Genomic DNA, 25675 nt, shown 5'->3' with positions numbered 1-25675 from the left:
GTTGTAAAGATGGGGCTTCTTGAAAACTGTGTGAGGTGTGAGTGAGTACAGAACAGCAGAGTGTCCTGGCAGAGGACACAGCCAGGTTGTCCTCTGAGCTCAGTGATGTCTTGTACACAAACATCAGCAACTGTTGGCGATAATAACCCTGGATAAACCTGGAAAATCATGAAGTCTAGTGGCTGACCAGCTGTCAAAGGCAGCATACTGGACTTCAGTTTTCTTCCCTAACTGGAATTCAAGCTTGCTATAGAAATACAGTGTGAAGCATGGAATGCTGCTGCTGCTGCTCAAAGATGTAAGAGTCTGCTATTCAACTGGATGAAAAATTCAGTGGGAGCCCAAGCTGCAACCTCACTGCCCCTCACAGGGGTCTTTCCTTGAAAATACGGCTGCCTCTGGCTTAGTGGTGCCATTCAAAACCTGCCCATGAAACAGTCTTAAAGTTGCTGTGCATTAGTGGCAAGAGGACAAGATATTCTGTTGGGTTTTGACAAAACAAACTCCCTGGCAATATTTTGCAATTTTTATAGCATTATTACTTCTGGGAGATATACACAAAATAAAAGTCTGTATTTTTACCCTTCTGCTGGTAAGCCAGTAGGAAAAATCCTTTAAGGAGTAGCTGTGATACTCATCCTCAGAATTCTTATTGAAGTGCAGATGGTAAAGCTGGAAAAGCTGGTGAGTCATGCCAACTAAAAAGTGGTGTAAATTAAAAGCAACTTTTGTCGGCTGAAAAAGAACAAATGTAATTTTTTAGGGTTTTGGAAAAACATTTCAAAATAAAGTATAAAAAGAACTACCAAAGGATGGGGATTATCACAAAGCGCCTGTTGGTTTGACACAGCAGCATGATTTCTAAATCTGTCTGAATAATTATTTGTAAAATCATAAACTGAATTTGATAGTAAATTGGGAATTCATACGAAAATGTGGACAAAAAAAATAAGAGACTTAAACAGTTCGGTTTGAATGCCCAAAAAAGAATGCAGAGGCGTGCACATTTGATGCAATATAAGGACCATTTAACCCATTGTCATATCTTTGAATCATAGAATCATAGAATGGTTTAGGTTGGAAGGGACCTTAAAGATCATCTAGTTCAAACCCCCTGCCATGGGCAGGGACACCTTCCACTAGCCCAGGTTGCTCAAAGCCCCATCCAACCTGGCCTTGAACACTTCCAGGGATGGGGCACCCACAGCTTCTCTGGGCAACCTGTTCCAGTGCCTCACCACCCTCACGGTGAAGAACTTCTTCCTTACATCGGATCTAAATCTACCCTCTTTCAGTTTAAAACCGTTACCCCTTGTCCTATCACTACAAGTCCCTCTTTGGCTTTCTTGTAGGCTGCCCCGGTAAGCAGCACGCCTCTCTAGAGAGTGCATCAAGTTGGCAAATGGGTGCCTCCGTACCTCAGAAGAGAGTCGCCTGCTACTATCACCTGTCGCCTTTTCTTAGTTGCGCTGGTTGTTTCAGGAGGAGCAGATCGGGCTGCCTTACTCAGCTCCAGCGTCAATCCTGATGTGACCGGTCTTTCCTCTTCAGTCTGCAGAGCAGTGAAGTGGTTCTGCAAGGGCACCTCAGCCTTCGGGGGAAGTCTTTTCCTCCTGCGGGTCCTTGCCATTGCAAGCTTCCATTCTTCCGCATTATTGGCCCCCCTCCCTTTTGTGTGTGCCGGTGGGGGAGTTTTTGGCTGTTTGGCTGTGGGCTCACTGCAGACTGTGCTTGGAACCAGCTGTCTAACTCCTTAGCCTCCCCTGATGCTCTGCAGCTTTCCGACCGCCTCCTGCAGCTCAGCCACCGGCTGCAGGAGGTCCTCCACCTGGGCACACCTTTTGCAGGCAGCTCTGCTGCCGGTCCCTGCCCCAGGAGAAAGGTCTAGGCACCTCCTGCAGTCCGAGGTCTGCACTGCAGCCTCTCCCTTCAGCAGCTCCATCTGGGTGGAGGCATCGGCCACCGCTGAGGTAGGTGGTGCAGGCCCCCCATCCGGACCTGCAGCCTTTGCTCTCGGACGAGTGCCCACCATTCTGCCTTGAGGGTCAGGTAGGATGAGTGCCCTCGGCCTGTGCAGGTGGTCACAGAACGGTGCCCAGTCGCTGGGTTATGTGGACTTCAAGTCTCTCCACTCGGCCAGTGGAATGTCCCTCCTTCGAAGAGGCGCCCTCCCGCGCCAACTGCCGCGCCAGGCCCTGTTTGCTCCCGCGGGCTGCCCTCTGTGGGAGCGGGGTCGGCCGCCATTACTCCTGGCCCTGCCCACGCCTCGTCAGCCGCTCTCCCTCATGAGAGCTGCCGGCTCCTGGCAGGTCCCCACGCTCTCCTGGGGTTTCCCCAGCTCAGGAAACAACCCCCGTATGCCACGATCCCCCGCTTCGCTGCGGAACGCGCCTGCACCAGAGCTGATGGCCTCGTCGAGGCCATCCTTTAATCAAGAATGGGATTCCAACGTCAGTGTTATAAACTGAATGTGCTACTACAGCGCTTGGCTTTTTAAAACTCTTAAAAAAACCCTGTGGATTACACCTGCCATAAATAGCTGCGTAAGACCAGAGTTATCCCACAGAACTTTGGGTGTTTAATTGGGCCTCTGAATTAGGAGCTCGGTCTGCCTGGCTTCCTGCCAGAGGGTGATTCAGACCCTTAGGATTTTAATTACTTGCTAGAGATGCCCATCTCTCTTCATCAACTATAAATATGCTCATGGTGGTTAAGCATCTGCTTTCTGCACCTCAAAAATGTTTCAGAATGGAAAAGCCCTTAACACAGTTACGCATCCTGGTATAAGGTCTTGTCAATGCAAACATGCCTTTCCAGTCGCTGCAGTAGTCCCTTTAGGATTTAGATTTAAACCATGTACATCTGGGTTGCGTAGCTTGTTGGAGAGACTTGGCCTCAGTTCTCTAACCCAGTCCATGTGATGCAGTCAAGTTTGGGTTTGGACTTGAGCTGGTCTCTCCACAGAGATCCAGTTGCAGCCACGTGCATATTCCGTATGTAATCCAGATATATAGACTCATCAGCGAAATTACCTCCTGAGTGTTTTGCCAGTATGAATTCTCTCTCTCACTCTTCCCTCTCTCTTTCTTCTCTCCCTCCTTTTTTTCTGGTATTTGCAGATTTGGTAATCAGACCTTAAACTACAGGTTGTTCTATGATGGGAAGCACTTCGTTGGGGAGAAAAGATTCGAATCGATCCATGATCTAGTTACAGATGGCTTGATAACATTGTATATAGAAACAAAGGCTTCTGAGTATATTTCCAAAATGACAACAAACCCCATCTATGAACACATTGGATATGCGACTTTGCTTAGAGAAAAAGTGTCACGAAGGCTGAGCAGAACAAAAAATGAATCAAGAAAAGCAAGTGTAACGAGTGAAGAAAATACCCCAGTTGAAAAGGTAAGTATTCCGTTTAAAATTTTGGCAATTAATACCAGTCTTTCTATCAAATCTGAGAGAAGAAAGTATTCTGTCTAAAGACCTGTTTCTATTTTTCTATACTTCACTAAGTATTACCATCCCACTGAAAAGTTTATATCCTGTTAATGTGATATTGGCTCCAAACTAATGTTTGATGGAGATATGATGAAAGCTTTCTAATAAGTACCAAATGCAAATGTTTTCACTGTATAAATACATATATATACTGGCTAACTTAGGAACTGCATCTAAAATTGTTCACACATTTCTTTGTCCGTGTATCCTCAAGCATATTCCACAGTAGGATTATGAAACTGGTTCCCACTGACCCTTCACCACAGCTCAAGTTTGTTATCTTTCCATTCACAGTACAAAGCTCCTCTCTTCTGCTAAGTCTTTGGTGGATGGGTCTCAAATTGGGATATTGTGTGTTTGCCTCCCTTTCTTCTCGCTCTTCTCATTTGAAGTGGGCTTTCCTTGATCTCCTTCTCTCATCCACCCATATCCCATAGCATTGTAAGGACAAGGACTTATTTACATGATGATAAATTGAGAGTTCCGTGCAGTTAGCAGCCATCTGAAGATGTAAAATTAGAAATTCTTTTACATATGAGAAAAAGTCTTGTAAGCAGTGACGTGTGGATATTTTCATTTCCCAGGTGTTAAGGCAGTAAGAACTGTCAAACAAAACTTTCTTTGAGTCCAGTGTTTGTGCTGAATTGACTTACTGACATTTGTAAGTGTACTTCTGCAGTGTGACTGATGCTTTTAGTGTTTAGTGTACTGGCTAGCTAGTTGGGAACTAGAGCCAGTTTATATTTGGGAAGCAGGGAGTGAATTTGCCATAATATAGTAATATTGAGCATGAAAAGAGATCAACTTTTTTGTGTGTAACCTTATCACTCTAGGATGTTTCTAGCACAGTTATTATCTGTTGGGTTCACATATCTGCATCGGCTGATTATATACTGGTTTGGATTTCTCACTAGTAGTAATTGCTCAAGTAACTGACCTGACATGTAAAACTATTCATCCTCTATAACAAATTAATTCCATTTACAATGACATTTTTTAGGGAAGACATACTGCTGCAGGGAAGTCCTTTGGAGAATGGCACAGCAACAAGTCCTCCATTCAAGTTTTATTTCAAAATGAATCCACTGGTGACAGTAGTTTTTGGTTCAATTGGACGGTACTATAATATGCAAGAGGAGTGGATGCCACAGAGACGAGTTTTGTGCTCGTTCAGTTGATTCCTGTGGTTGGACATTGGTTGGTTGTGAGTGCTGTAACAGGCACAAGAAAGTGTATTTCAACTTTATTTGAGGCACACTAAGAAATAAACATAGGGCAGTGTGACAGACTTTTTTGTGTAGGTGGTTTTGTGTAGGTAGGAAAATGGCCCAGAGGATGTTCTGGAAAAGTTTCTTTTATATCGAGAAAATACTGTACCATCATTGGGATGACAGTAAATATTATTACCTGACTGTAGTGTAATAAAGCAATCATGACAGTTGAAAATCATGCTACATTTTCTAGGAAATCGGGAGAATATTTTTTTGTACAAGGAAAAACACAATTTCAAAATTGTGTTCAGTTTTACTTACAGTTCTTGCAGTTGAGGAGCAATGGTCTTTTGCATCTCTCAAAGTGCTCTCAAAGACTTCAGAGGGGTTTATTCTAGAACCATATATTTCCTAACAGATGGTGTTTTCTGTTGCGCTTGGGGTTGGATGTTGTTTTTCAGGCTGGGCGGGTTTAAGTAACTACTGTAAAAACTCTTTTAAACCAACAGAAGGCAAACTGTTGCTGAAGGGACTCCTGCCCTCTCTCCTTCACAACTGCCTTTTTGCTAATGTATGGGTTTATGCAGCTACACAGTAGGTGACACTAGAAAACAGCTCCAGATTAAAACTAACTGAGCCAGAAGAAAAAACATGTGAATTTTCAGCCAGATCTGCTACCTGTTTCATCTCATATGAGTGGAAATGCAGCACAAAGGAGGGGGCAAGACTTTTTTCTGATGACAGCTCAAAAACATGATGATATTGGCTTAAGTGAGCGGAGAGCTGGATCCTTAGTTCCAGATACCTGTGCTTGAAAATGTTTGGACTTGATGTAACTTGCTATCAATAGCGAAAATACATCTCTGGACCTCATTAGCGATTGGATTGGGTCTTCTTTTGTATTGCAGCTGAATGAAATTGAAGCGTTTAGAGTATTATTTGCCTCCAAGGTGGTTCATGATGCGAAAGGCAGTACCCCACGTCCTTACCCTACAAGGATTGGTGCTCATCTAGCTTTCTGTACATGCAGGCAGTAGCAGCCTGCAAGACTGGGGTGCGTGGCTGCGCTGTCGTGTAAAAATAGCTGGCTTCAGCTAAGCCATTATGTTGTTGGCAACCTTCTCTGCCTTCTTCCTACTGAGGGGAAGCAGCAGAAGGAGGAATAGCAGCTGTCTCTGACATATTTTTCTTGCCAGGAGGAGTAGGAGCAATCACATCTACAAGAGGAGTGGGGCTAAATAGGCAAGGTGATCTGCTCACAGGCTGAAGACCTGCCATAGCACTGAAGCCTCGCTGTTGATGATTAGGAATCCCAATGGGCTTCTCTACTGGTACCGGCAGTTTTCCGTCATCTCATGCAAATCCATGTGAAAAAAAGATGACATCAACTAAATTATTAGCAGCTGAAAGAAATTCACAGAAGTCTATATGGTGAAGCCTACCCATGGTTGCTTTTGATTCATATGTTCCTGGGGGAAGCTCGTGAGAGGTTTGGGTAGCAGACAAAGACTCAGGGGTCAGCATTCCCATTTGTTCCTCACAGTAACCTCAGATAAAGTATGCACTGGGCTTTGGAATAAACCTGTGAAATATCAAACATTTGTCAGTCATAGCATATAGGGACAAAGGAGGATAAAGGGAATTTAATGTTTGTTTTTATATAAACTTTAGAAGTCTTCTAAAATGTAAAATAATGTGGGGAATTGGTAGTTCAGTGGGAATTGTATCAGATGTTTTGCTTGAGGCTGTCATGTGTTGTACAGCATTTTAGACAAAGGCCATGGTTTGCCCACAAATCAAAACCTTCACCCACTTCAATTACTCCAATAAATTTCAGACTCCTAGAAAAAGTGAATGAATATTCAGTATAATGTTTTTCTGCAAAGTAAATACTTCGCTGCATGTGTGAAAAATCATTGACTTTTTTGTAAGGTATGTTTTCTTTGGCCAACTGAACAGGTAAAATGTAATTTTTTTGTAACTGAGCTCGTTTATTTGAAAGTACTGCCTGGAGTATTTTGAATGTTTCACAAATGATGGGGAGAAAGCCATACATGCAGGACAGAAACTTCCATTATTTCTCAAGAGGAAGGTGAGAATTCAGCACTCGAAGGTTAAGCATCAGTACTCCTCTTACAGATTAGGCTTTTTACAAGTGACATTTTGTTTTATACTGAAACCAATTCCAGAGTGTGAAAGTGCAGCTGAAGGCATTCGTCTCCTTAGCGGGTTTGTTAACACCATCCGGGGAGTCAGCTCATTCTGCCGCTTCCCATGTTGACAGCAGAGATTATTCAATGTCTCAGTCACTCCAGCACCGCTGCTCCCCGTGGGGTAGGTCGATGGAAGGGGGCCACCAAGGCATGGGCTGGCGGGAGGAGCCAGCATTCGGATGAAATGTCTTGGTACTGCCTGAGGTACCTGTCTGTTGCCATAATGATAATTTCATTGAGGTTGTAATTAGTGGAGTCATGCCCATTCCAGAAGGGGGGTGTGATACATGGGCTGGATTAAGCTGTTGTTGTTCATGCCTTTTTATCCAACATTTTTTTGTAACAGGCCTAAGAAAACGTTTATACTTTAAGCTACTTGATGCCAGTGTTTCATCTGAAATTTATTTCTGTCTGACTTTAAAGAGGTACTAGATTTGTAGACACAGATTCCAAATTTTAGTCCGAATAGTTTAACACATCTTTAATCTGAAAGGAGCTGCAATGATTTTCAGGAATGAAGTGTGGTGGGAGAACAGCATGCTGCAAATACTTTCTTAGCTGTGTAGGCAACTGTCATTTTAACGGGATCCAGCTTCAAAAAGGATTTTGGATAGAGAAATAGTTTTTTTGTGCAAAGAACATTTGAAGATTGTATGTTGTCTGCTTAGGGTTGCGATTTAAGCTTGGACAAGTTGTGATCGCCTGTTTGTGTTTGCTCTGCTTATGGAATGCTGTACTTGGGGCAGGTGAACATATACTATAAGATGTAGGGCAGATAAATACCTGGTACTGGTACATACTGTAATTAATTACCAGTAGTTCACATTACTGGTGATGTAGGAGAAGTGTAACTTGCTTTAAGCAATTAATCTTCACATGTAGGAGAGAAAAAATTGCAGTATTCTGTCTGTCAGTAAAATATGTAGTTCTGAAACGTTTATCGCTATCACATATCACATTATCCTGCAACTGCTGCCCTTACTGCATCAGCGGTCTTTGTGTCCCAGGCAAGGAAAAAAAAAGTCTTCCTTTGTAATCCTACCCCAGGAAGTGTAATTTGGGAAAATATATTCAAAGAATTGAAGTGTTGGAAGTAAATGCAAACTGGAGTTTCATGAATGCTCTGATCAGGTAAAAGCTGTCACGGTTGCTGATGAGAAACTGTCCTGGTTCCCTGCTCTTGCACTTTCATTCCCACTCCTGTGACCTGCCCTGTGCACTACCACAGCCACTCCATGCGCTCTACTACAGCCACTCTGTGCCTTGGGTGGGACCTGGACACTGTGACACAGTGCCCTGTGTCAGGCAAAGGCTGTGCCTCACACCTTGTTTCTTTGCTATGCTGGTCTTATGCAGGAGCAGTTCCTCAGTCTGGGTTGCCTCATAGCTTCTGCAGTACTCATGTTATCGTGGGGGATGATGAGAACAGCAGGCTGGAGTTAAAGAAAACCTTTGGCAGCAGTTGAGCTTAAAGTATTTGCAAAAAGAGTGATCTTAACCTATCTGACAGAGGACAAACTGTTGGTAAATGCAGTGAAGATGAAGGAAGGTTTTGTCAGTGCCAGGTCTCCGCTTACTCAGATCCTGGCAAAGCTCCCATCAACTTCTCTCCAAGTAGGAGCTGGCTCAGTCAGTTCAAATATACCAGTTGTACATGAAAGATGAGTTTGCTTGGAGCCTGGGCTGGAGTGCTTGTTCTGCTCTCTGGTTGCAAGTACGTGCCAGGAGCAGCAAGAGGCATTTAACAATGATGGTCTGTAAAGAGTAGTGTAGCAGTTTGAGCTAAACCAAGAGTGAACTGTATGCGGAGTCTTCACTTAACAGCAGGACAGTGCAGAAAACGGTGTTGCTGCTTGACACGGTAACCTCTCTATCTGTTTTGCTGGAACTCATTACCGGGAATTTAAGTGCAAATGACAGAGCCCATAGCTAATACTGTAGCTAGAACTAAAGAGCTGAAATGATAAGCATGTTACAGAGTCTGGAAGGTTGTAGATTTTCTTGGCAGAAAATCCCACACAAATAATAGACAGATAAGAAAGCTATTCCTGTTAAGGCAAAGGTGACAGAAAAGGAATAACTTTGCTGGAAGTAGTAGTTGGCATTACTGTCCTCATTAGTCATGCTGCTAACACACAGTTGCCCACAGAAGAAAATGCAGGATTTCCAGGAAAGACTGTTTTCTAACATCCCTTAATTGGAGATGTAATCAGATTATGGAACTAAATTTTTTAGGGGCACTGCAGTTTTCCTTACATCAAAACTGCACAGGAGACAGATAATTTTAAGAGAACCTCTGGTTTGGTTCAATTTTTGTAAGTATTTACACTTCTACATTGTTATTCACACCACATCTCTTTCTGAAGGCCTTTTAGCCTCATCTTACCTCTCCATTTTTGTCTCTTCATTGAATTTTCTATAGGTACTGCTGTTAGCCAATGATAAAGAAATCCTTTCAGTCTTTCATTTATTCATTATTCTTCCCATTCTGCAGCTCCTCTAAACCTCTAATGATCCTATTACAGGTTACTAGCTAGTGTTTAACTCTCTGCTGGGATGTCTATCCAGATGTTGAGCATTCCCTTCCACACGAGGGCTGCAGGGTACTGCACTGTCCCAGCAGCAGATCACGGGGTTAAGAAGATAGTGAGCAAAAGCATCTGTTCCTCCAGACTCTGGGCTGGAGCTGCACTGATAATTTGACATGATGTGTTTTACATTGCCTCCTACTCCCTGGTTTTTGCAACAGGCTTGGTCAGAACAAATTAAAATGCTCAGTTCTACAGGGACATTAACAACCTACCACCTTCTTTTACTAGGGGTTACAGTCTCACTCCTATATGCACAGCCACAGAATTCATAAGGGACTTCTCCCTGGCAGTACTGATTTTGCCTGGAAGATGCTCAGACACCACACCGATAAGCAGCCACATAAAGCCTATACATGGAGGTGGCCTTTATCTGCAGATTTCAGTAATACATGCAGTGACAAAAGGTGCATGGCATTTTTGCTGCTAGAAGCAACAAACGTATACATCAAAATTATTGTGGGAGTAATTAATTCCTTTCATCAGTCACTCAGGCTTGTCCTGCAACAGTAGTACAGGACAGGTTACAGGTTACCACATGTATGTACTATATTGTAGCACGCCCTGACATGAATACTTAACTACATACCCAACTGTCTTCTTTAAATAATTGTTAGCAATTCAGTAGTGATTTCATCCAAATACTCTTTGGTATTATACCACAGCGAGGAGGAGTTTATATGAATACAGTAGACCTACCAGTATAGGTATTTTAGTAAGCAGTTTTGTATTTTTGAGTGACAAATACCATCTTACTGAAAATACAGCTGGCTGATCATTTTCTTTTGCCTTTCAATGTTGGCATTCTGTTGTATTTTCCAGCTGTGTCTCTTTACAGCTTCTTTTTTGTTTAAAGCATCATAAATATGAAATAGGCAATATATAAGAAATAAAAATAGGAAAGTTACCAAAGTAAAATCATGGAAAGTATCTTTTTCAGTTCCTTCCCTGTGGCTGTCTACGTTTATGCACAGGAAAAGGGATGCTTCTTTGTAGTTGACTGTGCCATTCCTAACTAATACCTAATGTTTTGCCTGATTAGGCAAGGATTTTTGAGAGGAATAATTTGCGTTCATTTTAATAGTAATGGAAATTGAGGGAATCAAGAGAAAGAGAGGCTCCACTGCAAAGTATTTGCTTACATTGCTTCCCTGAGCTGTTAACATCTCTCCAGGTTCCTGGTTTATGTTATGTTATTACCGTCAGCTTACGATTCATGACTTTTGCCTTAAGCAGAGTAAGTGATATGATTATGCCTGAAGAGAGCTTCTAAGTTGGAGACAACACTGATTTACACAGATTGCGTGATGCAAGGGATATGATCTGATCCAAATGCTACTGAAATTAATGGGAAGACCCCCAAAGATTTCACTGGGTCTTGGAGCAGTTCAGGGCACTGCTAAGCATATGGAGCAAAGGTGAATGAGAAGTTTATTACCACCAAAGTGTTTCCTAATCCAGTGTTTTAGAAAGGCAGCCAAATGGAAGCGATGCAAAAACTTCATACCTGAATACCACAACTGTAGATGGAAATTTTCTCAAATGAGAATGTCAGTTTAGTACTGAAAGTGATTAGATATTCCAGAAGGCCTTATAGTAGTCCTAAGGCAAATGCCACTTGGCTCTTCAAGTACAGTACTGTATCTTCAGCTAGGCTCTGCTGAATACATAAATTAAACTTTTCCTCTTGGGTATTTTCCTGTTATGAGCGAATTAATAATTCTAATAAAGCGAAATGTTTGTTGCATAAAAACCACATTTAGTTTGATGTACTAAAAATAAAAGCCTTATATGAGTTTTTTTTGTCTTGGCTTTTATACTTTTTACATAGTTTGATGATGTTAAATTAGTATAAACAAACTTCCATAGGGATTGGGATGGAGCCTTCAGTGTAAACATCTCATTTGTCTAGTCACTGGGAAATGAAAAGCCCTTTTTTAAGTAACAAACTATACTTGATTATCTTGCATGAATCTTGAGACACTGTGTAGGAATAGGCACTAAAATTTTACAAGCACCTCTAAACTGCCATGTTTTGATCTTGGAAGACAAGTGTTCAACTTCTTAAGAATAAGAGAGATACTAATTTTTGTTAGTGGAGGACTTGGAATTGGTGTCAAAAGGAAAGTGTTTAAATAGTGACTAATATTTATCCTTTATATTTTGTTTTAAAAATGAGTGGGTTTAGTTATATGCTTGTTTACATCATACATTTGCTTTGCTAATTTTAAGGAAAAAAATAAGCTGTCCTCTGTCCTCGTGCTGGACATGACAAGAGATGATAGGCCTGAAATACAGTGATGAACGTTGCAGGTTAGCTATTAAGGGAAGAAAAAAAAGAAAGAACAGTGAAACACTGGGATGGAGTGCCTGAGGGGATGACAAAATCTGCCTCATCATGAAGCATAGAAACATGTTAGAAAACATCTGGGAATAATGGCACAGGTAGCAATGATACCTGAGGCAGGCAGAGGAAAAACCTCCTAAAGTACCTTCTAGTCCTATTTCTCTGTGGTTTTCTGTGCCTGAAAAAATATTATTTAGGCTCTGATTCATCCTGCCTAGATGAAGACATCTTACCAATATAGCTAGGGAGCAGTTATTTGATTCCTCCCCATGGGAGGAGAGTACATTCCAGCCTAGAGAAGAGAAGGCTCTAGTGAAACCGTACAGCAGCCTTCCAGTACCTGAAGGAGGCCTACAGGGAAGTTGGGGAGGGACTCTTTATCAGGGAGTGTAGTGATAGGATGTCATGGTTTAACACCAGCCAGAAACTAAGCACCATGCAGCCGCTCACTCACACCCCCCCACACCCCCCAGTGGGATGGGGGAGAGAATCGGGAAAAAAAAGGTAAAATTCATGGGTTGAGATAAGAACAGGTTAATAGAACAGAAAGGAAGAAACTAATAATGATAATAATAACAATAATAAAATGACAATAATAATAAAAGGATTGGAATATACAAAACAAGTGATGCACAATGCAATTGCTCACCACTCGCCGACCAATGCTCAGTTAGTTCCCAAGCAGTGATCCCCCCAGGCCCACTCCTCCCAGTTCCTATACTAGACGTGACGTCACACGGTATGGAATACCCCTTTGGCCAGTCTGGGTCAGCTGCCCTGGCTGTGTCCCCTCCCAACTTCTTGTGCCCCTCCAGCTTTCTCACTGGCTGGGCATGAGAAGCTGAAAAATCCTTGACTTAGTATAAACACTACTTACCAGCAACTGAAAACATCAGTGTGTTATCAACATTCTTCTCATACTGAATGCAAGACATAACACTATACTGGCTACTAGAAAGAGAATTAACTCTACCCGAGCTGAAACCAGGACATAGGACAAGACGTAACAGTTTTAAACTGAAAGAGAGTAGATTTAGATTTAGATATTGGGAAGATATGCTTGACAGTGAGGGTGGTGAGACACTGGAACAGGTTGCCCAGAGAAATTGTGGATGTCCCCTCCCTGGAAGTGTTCAAGGCCAGGCTGGATGTGGCTTTGAGCAACCTGGGCTAGTGGAAAGTGTCCCTGCCCATGGCAGGGGGGTTGGAACTAGACGGTCTTTCAGGTCCCTTCCAACCCAAAACATTCTATGATTCTTTCTATGATTCTGTGATTCAATCCTGAATCATCACTTCAGTAGTGAGAAATTAACTGCAGCTACGATCCTAATGTCCAAGGTTTCCATGAAACGTTTAATGCTAGCCAAGATATGCTAAGTTCTTCCTCTTCTATATCCTGCGCGCTCTGCAGACCTTCTGCCAAGGAACATCTTGGCTGGCTTTCTATGTCCATACATGCTGACTGGCACTTGCCCCATCACACTCTAGATAGTACCCTTTCTGAACATAAAACATGTATGTCATATCCACTGAGCATCTTTGTCTATATTCAGGGTGCAGAAGGTCTTACCCCTGAGGCATGTGCGCACTCGAGTGAAGCCAAGTGCAGAGCCCAGGCAAATGTCCTCTGTTTGACCTGGGCTCTTGCCGCTGAGAACCAGCTCAGCAGCCTGCATGCCCACCCTGCAGCTGGGATACTAGGAATCCAGGTGCAGGGATCTCCCTGATCACCTCTGGGCTGGGTCAGCAGCTATCAGTTGGCCGCAGTCTCAGCTGCAAGGCTGGCAGAGCTTGCTGGAGCTGCCAGGCAGGAGAAGGCAGTAGCCTGGGCAGGATGACAGCTAGTAATGGCCACAGTGAAGCACATGCTGTTGACAGCGTTCTCAGCTGAGGCTTGACTACAAAGGTCAGGAACCAGTGCTTTTTATAACTGCTAATATTTGGAAAAGAGGATAGTGTGGTGTGAAAAGTACAAATTGTAACAATGGGCTCTTTCTTGTAATGTATTCTCAGCCCTGGAGAACAGTGGGACTGCGCACGGTAGTCAGCGTCGGTTATATAGAATGAATACTGCCAGTTAGACTTGATTGCCTTTTTGATAGATTTACAAAAGTACCGAATGGAAAGAATGCAGCAGATGCAGAATAATTGGATTTTTAGCAAAGTAGTACAATGTCTCATGAAATCATACTCTTGACATTAATTCAAATTGGTTGGCATATGAACACAGTCACATGGACCAAAAATAGGTAGAGGAATTTCAAGCAAAGAATAAAGATAGGCAGCAGCTTGATAAGCTGGGGAAAGGTAGCTGATGAAGAACTGCAGGGATGGGAGTTTCATTTAAGATTTTTATTGATCTGGAAAAAGTGCAAACAAGACATTACTGAAAACGCAGGATGGTTTGTGCTATGGTGTGACTCAGTATAGGAATTTAATCCCTGGAAACATAAGGAGTGTCCATGACAGAAATACCAAAAGAATCTCAAGATGAAGAAAATGTAAGACAACAATTTGGCATGTTTTAAGCACATGAAAAGGGGCCAACCCACATACATACCTGGAGTATCTCTTCTGTTGAGGGTGAGAGGGTTGCTTACATTTAAGCCACTATTAAGCAGAGGCTAGAGATGAGGAAGGAGAATGTTGCCATAGCCTCAGGAGGAATTATGTCTCCACTGCTTGTCAAGAGAAATAGTTGTTGTTACACTTCGGAAGCCTCTTTCCCTGATTTTCTGTTCGTTCATCCATCCATCTAAACAATACCTATTGCTGTGGTAACTCATTATCCCCTTTTGGCAAGCTGTAAGCCAGGAATAGTGCTTCTGTTTCTCAAAATGACTGTGCCCAGCACCTGTAGGCAGGGAGATGTGGAAAGCCCTGCTTCCTTCACTCCATGCCCATGTACTGGACCAGATGCCATTTGGCTGGTGGTACAGAGCAGCTTTTCTGCAGTCCATTGGGCTTGTTTGGGATCTTTACAGCAGAGGTGACCCCAGGGTTGGTTCTTGGTGCCTTCTAGATTGCTCACGGCAGTCTGAGGTGTGGGCTCCTCAAATGAGAAAGACGGGCTCAGAGTGTAGCTTGGCCATTTGGCAGAGTCCATCAGGAGCTAAACAGTCCCTGGGGAGGAAGATACTTCAACGAGAAAGCTGTAGGGTGGGGTTTTGAGGGGAGGGAAGGGGCAAAGTTGGAGAAGGCATCTCCAGATACCTCTGCCACGCTCTATACCACCTAGACTTGCAGGGAACAGCTTGGGAGGAATTGATCAAGATGATTTATGAATGAAATTGTCCCAATTAAACACTAGGTGGCATATTTACTTAAGAGTTTCCAGGGACTGTATTAGGGCATCTTACGCTGCTGACACCCATTTGTGCAGTGCGATGAGTGTAGTTTCATGGGAACATGACCGCCTGATGACTTTTTTTAACAACAAGCATTCATCTTGTTCTTAAAAAACTTGACACAAAGACACCATTGCTTATTTCAGCCTTAAAGTTATTCTTTAGCTTCAAAGTCACTTCTATATTAATACACAGATTATTAAATGCAGTGTGGTAAGAAATAGGTGTACGTGGCAATGGTCCTACAGAAGGTCCAGTCTCAGAGGAATTCTGTAAATAGTGAGAGGGGTTAATATGAAAGACATAGTATGATTTACTTATTTTACTTGTCTGAAAGGCTGAATGTAGGAGTATATAATGCATTTTCTGTCAAATGAAGGAAACCTAACATTTTTCCCTTATGTGAATGCAAAGCACAGCTTTTGATTTCAGAGATGGTATTTCAGGGTAATAGAGTCCAGTGGTTTGGGAAAAATACTCAAAGGCAGAAAATATGCCTTTATTCTGTGTCTGCATGACACCTGTTAAGTCAGCCAGGCTGCAGTTTTCCATATGCTGCCGCTTCTCCATTAGTGAAAGAATAAATAAACATAGCTTACAGAAATGCCTTTTCACACGCTGCATCCTTGAGAAAGTGCAGCACCACAGCCATCACTAGGGCAGAGCACTTAGCCTCTACCAAAAAAATAACCATGTTTAGTATGTCTGCTCTAAAAATTCTTAATTCTTCTTATGGATATTTTACAAAGACAGATAGATACTTTTGGCTAACTGCAGATACCATGATGATAAACTTCCCTAGCGCAGGACATAGCCATAGTGCTGGTTGTGCAGGCTGTTGCAGCTCTCCCTGGAAGGGAGTTGTAGGTTGCTGACCCACATCCACCACCGGCCAGATTTCTGAGATGAATCCTGTCATCCGTCAGTCTGCTCTCCTGTAACTCATGTATGGAACTCTGAGTCGACGGAATTGATTATAACTGTTCAGTGCGAGCTCTTACAAAGTGGGCCATATAAAAAGGGAGGTAAATATGTAGGACTGAACTGGGGTGTGCTCATTGTGCCAGTGCTGAGGAGTGTGGAAAATAGACCTTGCTATGAGAACAGGATTATGGGGACAAATCCTTTCCTTGCCTGACACTGGCTGTGCCCCAGACGTGCCTGTCTTCTTCAAGGGGAGAATAAAGTCCCATTCCCTTTCCCGTTTCTGTCCTATCCTCACACACAAGAAGCAGGCTGTAGCTACTGCATTATCTGATGCCAGGGGATGTGGTGGGGAAAAAGCTGAACATCTTGCAGCTTGCCTTAGGACATCAAAAATGTGTCCAGAGCATCTGTGCTCTGGCATCAGGAGAATCTGGTCAGGTTCATACCACAGCGATGAATTTATACCTATTTCATTTTCAGTAGTATCTTTTGATGTCCATATTCTGTAAGGTTTTTTATGTCTGTTATATTCCCAGCTCTCAGAAAAATACTAGCAGACTAGTGTAATTCGGACAGTGAACAGAGTCTGCTCCTCTGCACACAGTGGCTGGATCCCTGGCCACTGCTGGGCTGCATTCACAAGGCTGTGTTTTACAATATAAGTACACAGAGAGACATCTGGGCAACTCTTTCAAATAAATTAATTCTATTTATTTATATATTTTAGGAAGTAGAGAAAAAAAAAATTTCCTTTTATTTCCCTCTTCCCCTCCCTTTAATTTGATTAATCCAGTCAGTGCAGTTTCCTCTAAATCCATCTGGTCTATAATGCATTGCTGAATGTCAGGCCAAGTGACTTTGCAGACAAAGCTTAAGGCACTTCCAGAATGGCTGAAAATGAAGTATACTGGCAGAGACTGGACTGAAGAGAGTGTATTTTCAAGGACATTGTTCATATCATTTGGTTTCTTGTAGACCTCAAAGCACTAGGAATTAAGGGAAAAGGCTGGATTGTGGTTTCTTTGTGGGCTGGCAGAATCCCAGTTGAATAAAGTCAAGTCATCATTTGATATAACTTGCTTCATATGAGATGTTGCATGCAATGCAGGATTCGTATAACTTCCACATGATGCTTTGTAGGGAATTTTTCCATGTGTGGTTTTTCAATAAGCTCTCAATTCAGTGGCTGAAGTTTGATTCTCCACATGTTAGCAGTGTACGAGCTCTGTATCATCCAGCTATAGACACTGAATTTCATGAGAAAATACAAAACCTTCTGTAATTTCCCTTGTCCTATTCCTAATCAAATTTTATGTTGCAAATAAAAAAAACAAAGTAAGCAGGCAGGGTACATGTAGCATTTTCTTCCTCTGCAGATCACAGTGTATGCTCTACAACAATGGCACGATACTGCCCTGATTGAAATGAGAGCGAGCCTACATAGCCATGGGTCAAGGCACGTAGGTGTCCTGTTAGAGCCACTCAGAACTAGAAATGTGGACAAGTATGTTGTGATATACACCAGCAGTGCCTTAGGGCTGTGGTGAGCCAGCCTACTGAACAGGTACAGCATAGGCAGCTTGTACAGCTGTTTCAGGCAGCTTGTTCAAGACATCAGCCCAAGTGCAGTTCACAGGGTGCATGGGCCACTGCTCTGACCAGCTTACCTGGAGATCTTGGTACATACATCTTACCAGATGACAGTAATGGGGAGACTAAAGCATCACACATTAGAACATGGGTGGAGTTCAGACATCTACCTGCTCAGTGTCTTTTAAGTAGGATTTTGTAATGGGAATAAATCAGTCCATTTAGTTCAATTTAGTAGCTAGAGTTTCTACTACACAAGCAGAACATCTCACTTGCAGCAAAATTCAAGACAGGACTTGGGAACGGAGTACTGTACTGGCAAGTGCCTGAGCTATCTATGGAGTAATAAATACTCGTACCTTCTCTAACTCAGAAGAACCCTCTTTGGTGAAAGCAGATGGGGATGGTGAATTTGATTCTTCTGCAGATAATATTTGAGGTAGAAGATTGCAAATAAAGGGACAGTGACTGAAATGTTAATGCTTTCCCATTTTATTGCCTGTCTCTTTTCCTTTTAAAATGGGAGTTCAAATTCTTGAATAAAGGTATGAATCATGACATTAATAAGAAAGAGGGGATTAAAAATTTCAGCCATCAGCAGCCTTTCTGATTGTATGTAGATTGAGTTAACAGTTGTGGAGGTTTGCACTCTAGCACCACCACCTATTTTTATCTTGCCAGGTGTTGCTAAGAATAATTTAGTATTTTGAATAGTTATATTTTTATAGACGTGTGCAAGAAGCCAGGAAAAGTCCTTGAATATTTAATATTCCAATAATCAGATGAAAAAACAAGTTAATTCAGTATTTGATAACACTTCCAATTCAACATAACATACTTGAGAAAAGAATATATTCCCATAGGCTTTTGATAATTTTTCTTTCTGTAAAAATTTAGCATCTAAATTTGTGCATAGAAAATAAGTAAATAAGTCTCAATATTTCCATCTTCATACTACTTTAAAAAACACAAGTGCTCAAGTTCTGCATCATCTTCAGAAAAAAAATACAAATACAGTAGAATTCAGTAACAGTATAACAGAGTATTTATTGCAACAGGGGAGATGTATTTTCCACAAGACTTCAAATATCAAAATTATACTAAAAAAGGGGGGGGGGTGTACTTGTCCCTGCAAAACAGAAAGCAGCAAATAGGAAACAGTTCTATAATAACCCATGTGGGGCCGTGGAGCATTTTGGATTAGCTATGCACCATGGGTAATCCTAGTTTATCTTTTTATTATTGTTGTTGTTCCGTTCACAGTTCAGTGTATTTTAAGATGCTATCCATGGCCTTTTGGGGTATAATTACATTTTTCATTTGATCTGTAATTTAGTAGCTGGAACAAGAAGACAAAAGGTTATTTGGAATCAGACCTGACAGCCAGGAGGCTGAAGTGCTGACATTAGTCTGCCGCCTGACAGGTCTATGCCTCATGTTTCATCTGTGCATGTGTTTGTGATATATTTAAAAAGTAAGAAAACCAGCAGAAAGGATTCCCAGCCCACACATAGGTGCAGGCAAAATGCACAATAATGAACCTCAAACTGTCTGTTTTATTTTCAGCGGGATGTCTTTTGGGTGGGTTTTTTTTTGGCTTGCTTTCACTGAACCTAATGAAAATAGTTGTCACGCAGAGTGTCAGAGGATGCCTTTTTTGCTCCTGGAAAGCATGTCATTGCTCTTTGTCCTTCTCAGTTTTCTTTCCATTAGCAGTGCATAGTCTGTTGAACTTGAATCCATGTTGTTGAGCTGGTTGTCTTCCTCACCATTTTCACACAGAGCAGTTGGTCTGTCAGTGGTCATGTTGCCTGGTATACTGAAAACCTGTTGTGTTGTTGTGTTTGGCATTTGCTAGCCAAAATAACTGGAAATTCTTCACTATCTGCCCTTCACCATTGTAGGGTGAAATACTGTACCCAGCTGAATTAATGTTTGTATCTCACCAGTTGGTGAAGTCCCCTCTCCTGGCTTCCATGAGTCCTTACCTCCACTGCCATTGCACAAATAGTCTTACACATAGATACTTTTTTCCTTTGATTCACAGATAGGAAGGCGAAGATGCACAAACAGCGCGTTTAGGACAGAAATGCAGATCTGTTTCATTCGAGAATGATGTTTCAGTGGGGTGGCTATGGTAATTAGAGTTGTTCTGTAAATACGTTCTCATAATGGTTTATTTGGAATAGTAATATTGATGCACAATGTATTTTCTATACCTAACTGCCCTCAGAAGTCACTTTGTAAAGGAGGGTGTCTGGTGGGGGGATGTTAAGGAGGCACACTTGCACTAGGGGAGCCCTCACTGAAGCTCAGGGTTGTACCTGAGCGTGTGTCCATGACACGACAAGACAAGACTAGGCCTAGTTGGCATTTTAGTCAAGGCCAGTGAGGTGTTGCAGCCAGGGCCCGGGGTAAATCCCAAACAGAAAAGTACAACCTCCAGCAGATTTTCCTTTAATTAACATCTCTTTATTGATCTCAGTGGCAAATGCAGAGAAGACAGCTATTGTGAAGAAACTACAGAGCCATGAGAGACAGAAAATAGCAGAAATAGCATAAAAAGCATTTAAAAAAATTCCTTACTGTTCTCAATCATCAGCCTTTTCCCTTGGACATTCTTCTGTGGCACAATGTCAAAGACAAAACATTTTGCTTTAATCACACACTTTTATAGATGTCATGATAGTTGAGACCTAAAAATTGCAGAATTTTTAATGCATCTATATAGCTAATATTGAAACAAATACATAAAAGATAGTGCTAGAATTTTCATCAGATCTAGTCTCCAAAGCCTGAATTTTCAAATTCCCCTAACTTTAATGAATCTTCACTCAGATGAGTAGGTAAGCATAAGATTTGCATCTAAACATAGCAACACAGGCAAGCGGTGAGCCATTAAGTGAATTGACTGTGGACAGTGAGATAGGGGCAAAGGCCAGGTTTAAAAGTAGCAGCTTTTGGCTCTTAGTTCATCCCTTGGTTCAATAGGTCCCACTACCTCAGCTTTGCAATGCTGAGTAAGATTTCATGGTGTGTGCTTAGGACAGACTTAGTAAGTAGGGTGTACTTTTCCTAGTTAAACACTTTGCAGCTTTCTCATCTATGACTTTGCTAACCCCTCATGGGTATATCTCCGGTAATGGTGCTTCAAGCTTTACCTTCCTTAGCTTTGGGCCCTTCCATTCAGTCTAATTTTTTTGCTTTTACAGGACTTTACTTTTTCTCTCAAAATCAAGCTTGAGAACTTTTGGTGGTGTAATAAAGGAGTCCAGGGAGCTTGTTCTGGCAAAGGAAACTAAGCCAGAAGCTGAGGAGAGTGGTTTTAAAATACAGCCTCTAAAAAAAAATTAAAGATGTTAATGAGGTTAGATTCCACATCTTCTGAAGCAAACACTTCAAAACAAGGAAGTATGGCTGAATCTGACTGTGTGGTCTGTATAAGAAAGTGTATGTGTGTCCCACCTCAGTAACCAATTTTTTCTCTATTTTAAATCTGTGTCGCTGACTTTCTAAAAATGCAGGTGCTGTGCTGTCACTTCAGGAGAGGTTCTGCTGCTCTGTTCAAAGGGAGCAGCAATAAAATTTAATATTGTCTTCCAATACTGTACTCACCTCCGACTACGCTTCAGCCCTTTCCACCGAGCAAGAGGGATAGGAGAGGCAGTGATTTGTAACTAGCCTGTCTGCACTCCTTAGCTGGTGAGCAACAGGAATATGCAACTAACAGGTGTTTAGAAAGCCCTGTATACTGACCGCTACAAAGAGTCACCAGGGTAAGAGACATTGAGTTACTGCCGTTGCCAGCCTTCAGCAGAGGAGAAACTCCAGCAACAGGCAATTGCTGATAGTTAGAAGAAGAAATTAAAGTGCCTGGACCTCAGTAAGAGGCAACACCAAGCTCTGTCCTACTGTCCCATCCTTTGCTTGTCCATGGGATGATCAAAATTGATAAAAATCATAGCTGTGTTGTGGTGTCCATCCCAATCCCAGAGAAGGAAGAGGGTGTAGCACCAGCTCTCATTTATACCTCTTCTTATTGGATATTTGCAAATATTTCCCACCGTTTGGATACCACCCTGAAGGGCAGGAGGTCGGCCTCAGTCTCTATTCTGCAACATGAATCTCTCTCATGGGATGAAATGACAAATAATTTTGGCAAGAATGGGACTTGAGGTTTATTCAGATTCTGTTGCAAAGAGAAGCACATGATAAGAAATGTGGCTTCCTATTGCTGCTACTAAGGAGCAGAGCATTAACAATTTCTTCTGATAAGTGACATCACTTACAGAGAAGCAATGAGGAAAGAAGTAACCATCAAAAATATGAAATAAAGATCTGTCCATTGGCACACCTTAGTTCTGTTGACTTCTCTTTTCATTTAGACAACATAGACGCATTTCTAAACAACCAGTGATCAAAGTTGTGAATTATTGAGGGATTTACAGAAATTGCCTTCTTATCTGTCTTTAATCTTAAGTGACGTTGAAGGCGTATCAACGAGTGGAAAGAAGCCTTCCAAATTCAGAACAAAATGGCCATATCTTACAGACATGTACATAATATATAATAAAGGGTTGGATCCAGCTAATATGTAATACTAAGCTACTGTATTCATTTCCAGGACCAGCCCTTTTAAAATATCTGGGAATGGTAATAAATGCTGTGCTTACCATCATTTAAAGGAACAAGGTTATGAAGAAATAAAACTAATTATTTTGGCCCAAAATGTATAACATAACTATTATGTGAATATTGAGTATTGCTAATATGTGAATGTGAAAATTACATGAAGCAAAAGAAGTTCTGGATTAAGAAACTGTTGGATCTGGTTCTCCAACAGCTTGCATCAGCTTCAGGCTGGTGTAAGATCTACCTGCCAAAAACAGACATTGCAGAATTGGAAGTATTATTTTTATGGTCATGGTAAATACACATATAAAAATATTTTTTCTTCTTACAATAATTTAAGGAATTCTATGTCCATAACATTCCCCTTTTTTCTAGGAAAGCAACCCTTTTTTAAAATGTGTGTTCACATACACAAACAGTCAGGGAAAAAAGCATTGGCACTGTCCTCATTGCCCTTTTTTAACTTTCTGAGCAAGGTCATTCAGGCTGGTTGTGCAAAGCCCTCATTGGGGAGTATTTTAATATTTTACATTAGGTGTGTTGCAATCTCAGCTTTTCCCTTACTAGCAAAGGGAACTATGGACATCACACTGTGTTGGCCATAGCAGGATTAATCAGAGCAACATCAGAACAGACAGTATCTACAAGGTTGCTCAGCCCTTGCTACCTTCTTTCAGATGTCAAAGTGAAAATGGGGGCTCTCCTGAGAATCTGGAGAGAAGGATGCCCAGGGAAGATATATGAAGGGCTGTTTACCCCAATACATTATTGGATCTCCTTCACTGAAGCTGAGACTCATGAGGCCTGCCTCCATGCTCTTCTACGTGTAGCTTTTTTGGCAGAAGAGCGTGGAAGGGAGAGGAGGAGGACTGCTGACAGCAGGGATCTGGACCAGAAAAAGGCAATTCAGAGCTGCTCTGTGAAAAAAAAATAAACGCACCTGTTCTCTGGGAGCCAAAAAGACTGGCATGACTGGGAACCCAGGCTGCTTTGTGTTTCTCTTCAGCCTTCCTCATTCACTGGCAGCAATCAAACATGTTGAGCCCCAACATTTCAGGTTTCACAGGCAGGGTCCTGTGTTGGGATTCTGCCTCCAATGTTCTCAGGTGTTGCTCTGTGAAATCCTGGAGAAAATGACATTGAAAACAACTTTTGCCCCAGTCAGCTGTGAGAAAGTGCAGCAAAGGTTGCAAATTCAATTGCTAAATAAAATTATTGTCTCTCAAAAGCATCCCCCAGTAGGGATTTTGCCTTAACACTCTTTAAGAATTTAAAAAGAGGGATCTTCTCAGTAAAAATGTCACTTGGGAAACCAACAGACTTGTCTCCAATCTGATGCACTGGAATATCTCCCCCTCACCCTGTGGTTTTCTTTCGATCTTTTTTTTTCTTTTATTTAAGCTCTCATCCTAAAAACCACCCTACACCACCTTTATTTTTCCTCATTATTTCCCCTCTTGCCTTCCCAGGACAAGAAAAAGTCTTTCTTTTGGCTTTTTCCCACTTTATGCTTCAGAAACCCCAACACAGATACCCTGGTTTCTACCTATGGAGCACCGGCACAGCAAAGGAAAACAGTCACGTTCTGCCGCAGCACAGAAGATGCAAGAAGAACCAGCAGCAAAGGGGTTAAAGGGAGTCCCATAGCAAAGATATGCAACGCCTTGAAATTTTAAGTGCTAAAATCTATGAACACATAAAAGAATAAATCTTTGCAATTTCAGATATTTCTGGTTGACACAAAACACTCAGAGCCAGATACGTAGGGGTTTTTTTCTCTGAGCGCTGGAATTGGTGATGCCTGGTTACCTATTCATTTGTGCTCTATCTTTCTATACACCTTACTTCCACTTCACTAAGCCCAGCCATCCCTCCAGACCTTTCACACATCCCTCCCTCATCCCCATTCCTCCTCCTACCTTCTCCCCTCAACATTTCCTTTTCACTACCTGCAAAGGAGGAAGAAGGCCTTGCTGCTGGCCCAGCCAGGAGAGAGAGCATGGGAGCTCAGACTGCAGGCTGCATCTCTCGCCTCAGTCCATCTACCAAATTTCATGAAACTCAGACGTCTGTTGCTCCATCAACTTCAGCTAGAATTAGTCAGCTGGTTCAAAAGATAGTTAGGGCAACTGGTGAGACAGATTGACATACACTGCAATCACATTTCTATAGGCAACCAGGCTAATTTGAGGCTGATATTACCTTTTATTTTTAATAATAATTTTTTTAAGCAACATAGGTACCATTTCCAGGCATGTTTTTTACCTCCCTGTAAGTGTAAATGTAATGATAAGATCCACCTCTTCTTTTTTTTTTTCCTCCCGTGTTTGTAAACATACCTCTTCTGCAAAATACCTGGCTGCAGGGGCTCCACTGGTTTCTACCAGTGCCATGCAGACTGCTTCTAGGTGTTTTACAGAAAGCTAGCCAGGTACTTTGCAACTTGCCAACTTATGATATCCCACAGATTGGCTTCAGATGGCTTTAAAAAAAAAAAAAAAAAAAAAAATCCAAATTTTGCCTTTCTCTGAATGCCACAGCTGTAGCTGACTGCAATTTCCACTACTTGATGGCTGCTGGGAGATGTGGCTGTGGGTGAGTTGAGCACCTCACTGACAGCATGAGACCTGCTTATTTGAAACCGTGAGGTGGGTAACTCCTGCCTCTCCAGAAAGTGACTGGTGGTTTTATATGGGATGGAGAAAAAAGAGGTTTCACTATAGGTGTTCTTCATGCTCTTGAGTAACATGTGGTTCCTAGCCTTCTCCTTCCTTTTCAGGTGGACAGAAGGGAGGAGAGCAATTGCTGCTGTCTTTAGCACCTGGGAATAGCAGCTTTGGAGGTGGCAAAGTGCCCTTATGTCTACCTACAGAGGATAAAATGGAGGGAATCTCTTACCTTGTCATCCTCTAGCAGAGATCCCTGAGAAACTGCCCATTTTTACCTCCATCCCTCAAAATGGGGGCTCTGGGTGGTGGACAAGGGGCAACATCCTTCTGTGATGCAGTTAGGTCCCTGGCTGAGGAGCACACACTGTGTCCTTGCTGCAATGGCAAGAAGGGCCTCTAGAGTGGATCTTGTCTTTGTACCTGAGTAGACACTGTATCATTCAGGACAATCTGTTTTGAACCAGTTTGCAACATCCAGTTCCCCTGATTGTGTTTGCAGTTATGTGCACTCAGCAATACAAAAAAATTTATCTCACAAAATATGCATCAAGCAGTCTCCTCTAGTTTGGTTTGGTTTAAATCTCCAATTAGGCAACTTCTAAAACATGTTCTCCATTTTTCTGACTGCCTCAATTCCAAGAGAGATTGCG

General features: G+C 42.1%; 1 protein-coding gene across 2 annotated transcripts in view; it reads left to right on the top strand.

Annotated features, from left to right (window-relative positions):
* The window catches only part of CHN2 (chimerin 2), a 174821-nt gene that overhangs the window by 101028 nt on the left and 48118 nt on the right, over positions 1-25675 (top strand). For both annotated transcript variants that reach the window (XM_069772520.1, XM_069772528.1), the window contains one exon: positions 3120-3405. In XM_069772520.1, the coding sequence (XP_069628621.1) occupies positions 3120-3405 (286 nt within the window). The remainder of the gene's footprint in view (positions 1-3119; positions 3406-25675) is intronic.

Source organism: Haliaeetus albicilla, chromosome 2 (assembly GCF_947461875.1).
Source record: "Haliaeetus albicilla chromosome 2, bHalAlb1.1, whole genome shotgun sequence".
NCBI classification, from domain to species: Eukaryota; Metazoa; Chordata; class Aves; order Accipitriformes; family Accipitridae; genus Haliaeetus; species Haliaeetus albicilla.
This window is presented reverse-complemented; position numbering and strand designations above follow the sequence as displayed.